The sequence below is a fragment of the Lactuca virosa genome, chromosome 1 (assembly GCF_052849685.1).
Source record: "Lactuca virosa cultivar CGN04683 chromosome 1, Lactuca_virosa_CGN04683_v6, whole genome shotgun sequence".
Taxonomy (NCBI): Eukaryota; Viridiplantae; Streptophyta; class Magnoliopsida; order Asterales; family Asteraceae; genus Lactuca; species Lactuca virosa.
The window spans coordinates 14950609-14958518 of NC_136426.1; the positions used below are offsets into that span (position 1 = coordinate 14950609).

Below are 7910 nucleotides of genomic sequence, written 5' to 3' on the forward strand. Positions count from 1 at the left end.
GAATGAGGAGGAAAATTTTACAAGAGCTGAGTTTAGATATGGGAAAAAAGGAGAGGTGGTGGTGGACCATGTCAATGTAGATATGGTGGTTGTGGTGGATTTCAGTGATGGTAGAAGTGGTGGATTTCAGGTGTGATGTTTTTGTAAAAAATGATGAACAGAACAGGGGATGAAGAGCACGATGAACAGGTGGTGATGGTTGTTGTGTGCGTCTTTAGTTATGAAGAATAGAGATGGTGATTTACCTTTAAGTCTATATTTGCATGTCTGAATCAAGAACAAAACTCTCCCGATTTGTAGATTTGAATCAAGAAGAAAACTTGGTGTTTGATTCAATGGTTTCAACTGCAATGAGTTAGATGACTTGTGTGTGTTACAGGCAGTTAACCGGGAAACCCTCTAAAAGGGCATAAATGTAAAAATTAAATCAAATAGTTGGCTTTAATGAACCTAAAAGACAACAAAGGGTAAAACCCACAATTTCTTGAAAACTTAAGGACTTTTATGATATTAGCCCAAAAGAATTGTAAAATTTACTCTAGGAGCCGAGCCGCACCCAGCCATTCATTGCAACCCTAATACACATATAACGCACCCTCACAAATAATTCCTTCTTTCGTTTCATCGTCACTCCCATACCTCCTCTCCTGTTCTTTATTCATTTTTTTTTTGCTTCCACCGTTTCCAACTGATCTGTGTATCAATCACAGTTTTCCCAATCCATATTATTCATCATCATACATACACTTATCACGAATTCGCATCGGCAAGTAAGATATCTATCTATATATGCTACCGTCTATTCTTTACCACAACTCTGTACTCGATTTTCATGCTTTTGTTGTAGATTTGATTCGATGTCGGACGGACTAATCTGAAAATGCTTTTTGATTGTAGTTTATTTGTTGCTTGTAGATTGGGATTTGAATATGTATGTTTTTTGTGATGTAGTCTGGTGTTGAAATTTTTGTGTTTTTAGGGTTCCCAAGGTGTTTTGAGTCTGCACTGGTGTGATTGGAGTAGTTTATTTGTCGACATCATATTAGATTGATGGGGAAAAAGAAGCCGACAGCTCGTGAGGAGGACGGAGGTGCGGTTGGGAGCAAGTCGAGGAAGAAAGCTGTAGTAATTGATGATGATGAGTATTCTGTTGGAACAGAAGTGTCCGTGGAGAAATCAGTTCAGGAAGAAGAGCATGTCGCACCGGTTGCTGGTAAGAAAAAAGGTAAGAAAGGTAAGAATTCGCGAATAAAAGAAGAAGAAGAAGATGTGGAGGATGGTGATAATCCTCAGGAGAGTCAATTTACCGGGAAGAAGAAATCAAAGTCCAAAGCGAAAAAAGGTGGGAGTTCATTTGGTGCTTCAACATCATTTGCATTACTTGGTGATGAAGATGATGAAACTTCTGAAGTAACAAAGGATGAAGAAGACGATGTCAGTGAGGAAGAGGATACTAGCCTTGTCTTTACTGGAAAGAAGAAGCCATCAAAGTCCAAAAAGGGAGGTAATTCATTTGCTGGTTCTGCATTTGCTGCAATTGGGGATGATGATGATGATGAAGATTTACTAGACGAATCAGGATCAAAACAACAATCTGAGGATGAAGACGAGCCAGTCATTTCCTTTACAGGGAAGAAGAAATCATCCAAATCTAATAAGAAAACCAGTGGTAGTATATTTTCAGCTGCACATTTGCTAGATGAAGAAAACGAGAAAGAAAGTGATGAGGATGATGATGTCCCCATTACCTTCTCTGGTAAGAAGAAGTCTACCAAGTCATCAAAGAAGAAAACCAGTCCACCTGATGTTGCATTAGCTGGTGGAGGGACAGATGAAGATGTTTCAGTTTCAGGGTTGACTGATGAAGACTCTTCTACAATAAAGTTTTCTGGTAAAAAGAAGCCATCCAAGAAGAAAAACAGTAACACAGTGAATGCAGTTGATGAACAAGAACAGCCTAGCACCAGCATTACTAACAAAGAAGCTGATGTCGTACCAGAAACTTCCAAAAACAAAAAGAAGAAAAAGAAAGGTGGAAGAACAGCTCAGGAAGAAGATGACCTGGACAGAATTCTTGCTGAACTTGGTGAAACTTCTGCCCCTGCCTCTGCCCCTCCCCCACCTTCTGCCACTGTAGAACAACCACAGGAGGAGAAGGCTCAACCTGAGGCAGAACCAGCAGATGAAGGTGGTGAAAAGGATACGAATGAAGAGGCTGTAGAGTCTGCAGCTGCTAAAAAAAAGAAAAAGAAGAAAGAAAAGGAAAAAGAAAAGAAAGCTGCAGGGTTAAAGACAGCTGCAGCCCCAGTTGTGGAGGAAAAACAAGCTGAATCAAAGAGTAAAGTACCTGATAAGAAGGTTCCAAAACATGTTAGAGAGATGCAAGAAAGACTTGCAAGGCTTAAAGAAGCCGAGGAAAAAAAGAAAAGAGAAGAAGAGGAGAAGCTAAGGAAAGAAGAAGAGGAGCGTTTAAAACAAGAAGAACTTGAAAGGATTGCCGAAGAGAAAAAACGTTTGAAGAAGGAAAGAGAAAAGGAAAAAATGTTGAAGAAGAAACAAGAAGGAAAACTTTTGACAGCAAAACAGAAGGAAGAAGCCCGAAGATTGGAGGCAATGAGGAATCAAATACTAGCAAATGCTGGTGGTTTGCCTGTATCTGCACCAACAAAACGACCCAAATACCAAACAAAAAAATCAAAGCCACATGCAAATGGCAAAGGTCCTTCCACCAATGCTAATGAAGTCACGGAAGCAGAGAAGGTTGATGACGTGGAAGTAGAGAAGTCTGATGACATGGAAATGGAAAAGATAGAAGCTCAGTCAGTTGAAGAGAATGGGAACAAAGAAGAAGAAGAAGAAGAAGATGATGATGAATGGGATGCAAAGAGTTGGGATGATGCTGATCTCAAATTGCCAGGTATAAGTGCATTTGCTGATGAGGAGGAATCCACTGCACCTCAACCTAAACCTGAATCTGCACCCATAGTTAAAAAGGAGATTAAGAGTAGTAATGATTCAGGGGCAACTAATGTACCCAAAGAAATGCATCAAAATCACGATAGTAAGGAAACTCAACCTGCAACAGTTGTTGCAAACAAAGGTAAGGGTAAAAAGGAAGAGAAGAAGGAAGAAGAAGATGGTGAAAAGACGCTTCGGTCCCCAATATGCTGCATTATGGGTCATGTTGATACTGGGAAAACCAAGTTGCTTGATTGTATTCGAAGGACTAATGTTCAAGAAGGTGAAGCTGGAGGAATCACCCAACAAATTGGTGCCACTTACATTCCAGCTGAGAACATTCGTGAGAGAACAAAAGAATTGAAAGCTGATGCAATACTCAATGTCCCTGGTTTATTAGTTATTGATACACCTGGCCATGAGTCCTTCAAGAACTTAAGGTCTCGGGGTTCTGGGTTATGTGATATTGCCATTTTGGTTGTTGACATTATGCATGGATTGGAACCACAGACTATTGAATCACTAAATCTGTTGAGAATGAGGAATACAGAGTTCATCGTGGCCTTGAATAAGGTTGACAGATTATATGGTTGGAAAACATGTCGCAATGCACCAATTGGGAAAGCAATGAAACTTCAGTCCAAAGATGTTCAACTTGAATTTGAGCATAGGCTCACTCAGGTAATTGTAAATTTGTAATCCCACAAGAACATCTGTTTTCTTTTCTTGCTGGCTTTCTCATGATTTGTGCTTTGTGACTTCAGATAATTACAGAATTCAAGGAGCAAGGATTGAATACCGAATTGTACAGCAAGAACAAAGACAGAGGAGAAACTTATAGTATTGTACCCACAAGTGCTATCAGGTAGTTTTTTTATGTGATCTGCTGTTCACACACCATTTGAATACTGGGTTTTGAACTTTGAACCAAATCTTTGCTTTTTGGGGCAAAACAGTGGTGAAGGCATACCTGAGATGTTGTTACTACTTGTTCAATGGGCTCAGAAGACAATGATTGAAAAACTTACATACAGCAGTGATATTCAGGTATATTTATTATATCTTCTTTTTCCAATTCACCTTTTTTTTTTTTCCTTTTCTATGAGAGTTCTGATCACTGATTCTTGGAATGAATTTTTGTTAGTGTACGGTGCTGGAGGTTAAAGTGATAGAAGGCCTTGGAACAACCATTGATGTGGTTTTGGTTAATGGGGTGCTTCATGAAGGAGATGAGATTGTTGTTTGTGGCTTTCAGGCAAGTGCAAAACACTTTGTTGGTACATTCGAGTTACTTTCTGTTTGTATGCTATAATTAATAAATATATGAACGAATGATGCTATTTTCTTGTTTAACAAATTTCATGTGCAGGGACCAATTCATACAACAATCCGATCATTGTTGACTCCTCATCCAATGAAGGAACTCCGTGTAAAGGTGAGGGATCTGTTTAAACCTTTTTGGGCTTTTTAAAATTGACATATGTTCATTTTCAAATTCGTGAGCTATCTCCAGTCTTTATGAGTTTGTTTGTTGTTTGATTCAGGGAGCCTACATTCACCATAAAGAAATCAAGGCTGCACAAGGGATCAAAATTACTGCCCAGGTGATGCTAGTTTGCAACTTGTTTCATCAATTAGATAACTGAGAAATCTTTTGAACTGACTACAATAGATGCCATGTTTCTTTCTTCTTTTGAGAAACATGGTCATACCAAAGTTTTAATTTGATTCCATTCAATCATTATCAGTGACCACCAGATTCTTGGTAGGTCAGGTAACATAAGAGCGTGTTTAGAATGGATCTGGAATTGGAATCTTGAATTCCATTCTCTGGTGTGTTTGGTTGCCAAAAGACAAAATTGTCATCATAAACTGATTAAAACAAAAACACATTGTTACTTCAACATAATATACATTCCAATTATTTGATAACTTTACAAGCCAATCAAAATATAGCAAAGGAATGTGATTGATTTCCATTCAACTTTCTGTCAACTAAACACATTATAGAATACAATTCCTTCAGGTTCTAAAGTGTTGGGTGAATAAAAAAAAATTCTGTTTGTTTGCCACATTGGAATGGAAATGAACATTCCTTATAGAATGTAATGCCTTCTCATGGGCTGATTTTCAATCCATGGGGGAGGGGGTTCTTTTTTGTTTAATAAAAAATATCATTATTTGATAGAATGGAATGCTATATTGTAACTATAACTTAGTTTATACTTTTAAAAAATGTCAAAACGTTAATGAAATTACTCTTTGTTATTTCCTAAAAATAACAAAGTATTTTTTGATTGTAATTCTATTTTGAAATTTAATTTACTTTTGATATTTTATCTTTGTATTTTTTTTTGTTAGTGCAATTAAATAACTTTTTTGGACAATTTGAAATACAAATAGTATATATTTCAAACATATGAATATTCTTATAAGCAATTCATTGCAATGTATCTCTATTTGATTAAAGTTTATTATTATAAATAACATTTTATTCTTTATTTATCGATTTAATTTTGTAACTGTACATAACATGTTCGAAAGACTCATTCCATTCTTCTATGCCCACCAAACATGATAGTGGAATGCGATAATCCATTCCATTACATTGCTCTTTCCATTCCTTTGTGATTCCATTCCATCATACCAAGCAAACCCTAATTCCTTTGATAGATATTCTTTGAACCAAACACCGGCCCCTAACTCTGTTCAACTTGTTTTAATTGCAGAATCTTGAGCATGCAGTGGCTGGGACAGCCCTATACGTGGTGGGACCCGATGATGACGTGGATGAAATCAAGGAATCCGTGATGGACGACATGAGAAATGTAATGAGCAGAATTGATAAAAGTGGTGAAGGAGTTTATGTACAAGCATCTACTCTTGGATCACTGGAGGCATTATTGGAGTTCTTAAAGACTCCAGCTGTAAACATACCTGTTAGTGGTATAGGCATAGGCCCTGTTCACAAGAAAGATGTCATGAAGGCGAGTGTCATGTTGGAAAAGAGAAAAGAGTATGCAACAATCCTGGCTTTCGATGTCAAAGTGACCCCAGAGGCACGTGAGCTTGCAGACGACCTTGGGGTGAAGATATTTCTAGCTGATATCATTTACCATCTGTTTGATCAATTCAAGGCGTATATTGATAATCTTAAAGAAGAAAAGAAGAAAGAAGCTGCTGAAGATGCTGTGTTTCCATGTGTTCTTAAAATCATGCCCAATTGTGTGTTCAACAAGAAGGATCCCATTATTCTGGGTGTCGATGTTCTTGAGGGCATTGCTAAGGTAATTTCTGTTGCTCTGCTATGATTGAGTAGATTTTTCAAAGTAGAAAAGCAATAATGTTATGTGTGTGCAGATTGGAACTCCAATATGTATTCCTCAAAGGGAATTTATTGATATTGGACGGATTTCTTCCATTGAGAATAATCACAAGCCAGTCGATATCGCCAAAAAAGGATCAAAGGTGGCTATCAAGGTATGCATCTTTCCTTTTTAAATGTCTCGTTTATTAAAAAAATGAGAAAATTTAATATCTTACTTTTAAATTGGCAGATAACCGGAAGCAATGCTGAAGAGCAACAAAAAATGTTTGGGAGGCATTTTGAAATGGAGGATGAACTTGTCAGCCATATCTCAAGGAACTCCATTGATATACTAAAAGCCAATTATCGGGTATGTAAAATAAAAAAATTAAAATGTTAAATTTTCTCATAGTTAGTAATTTCACATTATCACATACAGAATATTTGTTGACTTTAAATCTGTGTGTTTTTACAGGATGAGTTGTCGAATGAAGAATGGAGGCTGGTTGTGAAACTGAAGAATCTTTTCAAGATACAATAATTTTGACTGGTATTTTCATATTTGTGCTTTTGCTTCAAGGTGGGTGGACAACGGCTCAAACAAGGTAAACAAAGAGAGTTGAATTTAAAAGTAAAATGTCAGAAATAGCCTTTGGTCCATAATCTCCGAATATCAGGTTTCAGAGAATTTTGTGTCTCATGATTTAGTGTCCAAGAATGGTAAAAATTGACAAAATCTGGAATGATTTGAGTTTTTTGGGATGTTTTAGATTTTTGAATCTTGGTATGATTTTGGTCTTTTATTACAAATATAAGAGTTAATTTTGCGTCAAAAAGATATAGTTATGTCGTGATGATGTCTTAAGTTATGTATTTTGGGTACTTCTAGATTATCATATTATAAGAAGAAAAGTTATTAGTGCATATTAATGTGACTTGTTTGGTATGCTTGATTTGACAATGATGTGCTAACATAGTTTGAATAATCTCATTAAATAATAAGCCAAATTTGATTTTTATTCAAGGCACATTCAATATGACAAGGCGATATGAAAAGTAAACACTCTTTTTGTTAATCACCCAACACACGCGATGGTTAACTTGATCAGATCTAACAAAAAGAATCCCCATATAGAAAAATGACTCTAATTTATACATACTACGCAGATGACAATACAAGATGCAAAATATTCTATGAAGATCGATGCTCGAGCATCTAAGCATGCATGGGTTATTATACCCGTTTAGAAATCGATGCGGGGAACATTATTGTTCAAACTATACTTTTGGTGAAAAATATTTTGTCTTTATCGAGAAAAATATGTATTCTACACTTGAAAGTATCAACTATTTTGCTTGTTTTTACCATTCATGCATGCTCTTTGTCTGTACAGAAGATGTGATGCATTAAATGCTTGTCCTCATACACTAATTCTGCAACACTCGCATTTGGGCTAGAACTTTTATAAATTTTAGTAAAATAAATTTTTAAAAACTTAAATAAAATACAAATAATTTAATTACTTTACTATAAATAAATAAACTAAAATAAATAAATATTAATTCATATTCTTATAACACTGATGATTTTAAATTGCTATTTCTCTTTGATAAGGCTATATGGAGTATAGATTTTTCATGCGTA

At 36.1% G+C, this 7910-nt stretch overlaps 1 protein-coding gene across 2 annotated transcripts; it reads left to right on the forward strand.

Moving 5' to 3' along the window:
• Window positions 1-599: 599 nt before the first annotated feature.
• LOC145133072 (uncharacterized) lies at window positions 600-7697 on the forward strand. 2 transcript variants are annotated; one of them, XR_013718382.1, is made up of 12 exons: window positions 600-770; window positions 980-3639; window positions 3723-3823; window positions 3915-4005; window positions 4103-4213; window positions 4328-4393; window positions 4503-4562; window positions 5688-6245; window positions 6319-6438; window positions 6516-6635; window positions 6741-6870; window positions 7433-7697. XR_013718382.1 is itself a non-coding variant. In XM_079068014.1 (11 exons), exons 2-11 carry the CDS (start codon window positions 1051-1053, stop codon window positions 6804-6806), a joined length of 3882 nt encoding a protein of 1293 aa, XP_078924140.1. In that variant the 5' UTR covers window positions 600-770; window positions 980-1050; the 3' UTR covers window positions 6807-7189. The 2 variants fall into 2 exon arrangements, 1 of the variants encoding a protein (XP_078924140.1); XM_079068014.1 differs by lacking the exon at window positions 7433-7697 and having other exon boundaries at window positions 6741-7189.
• Window positions 7698-7910: the final 213 nt, after the last annotated feature.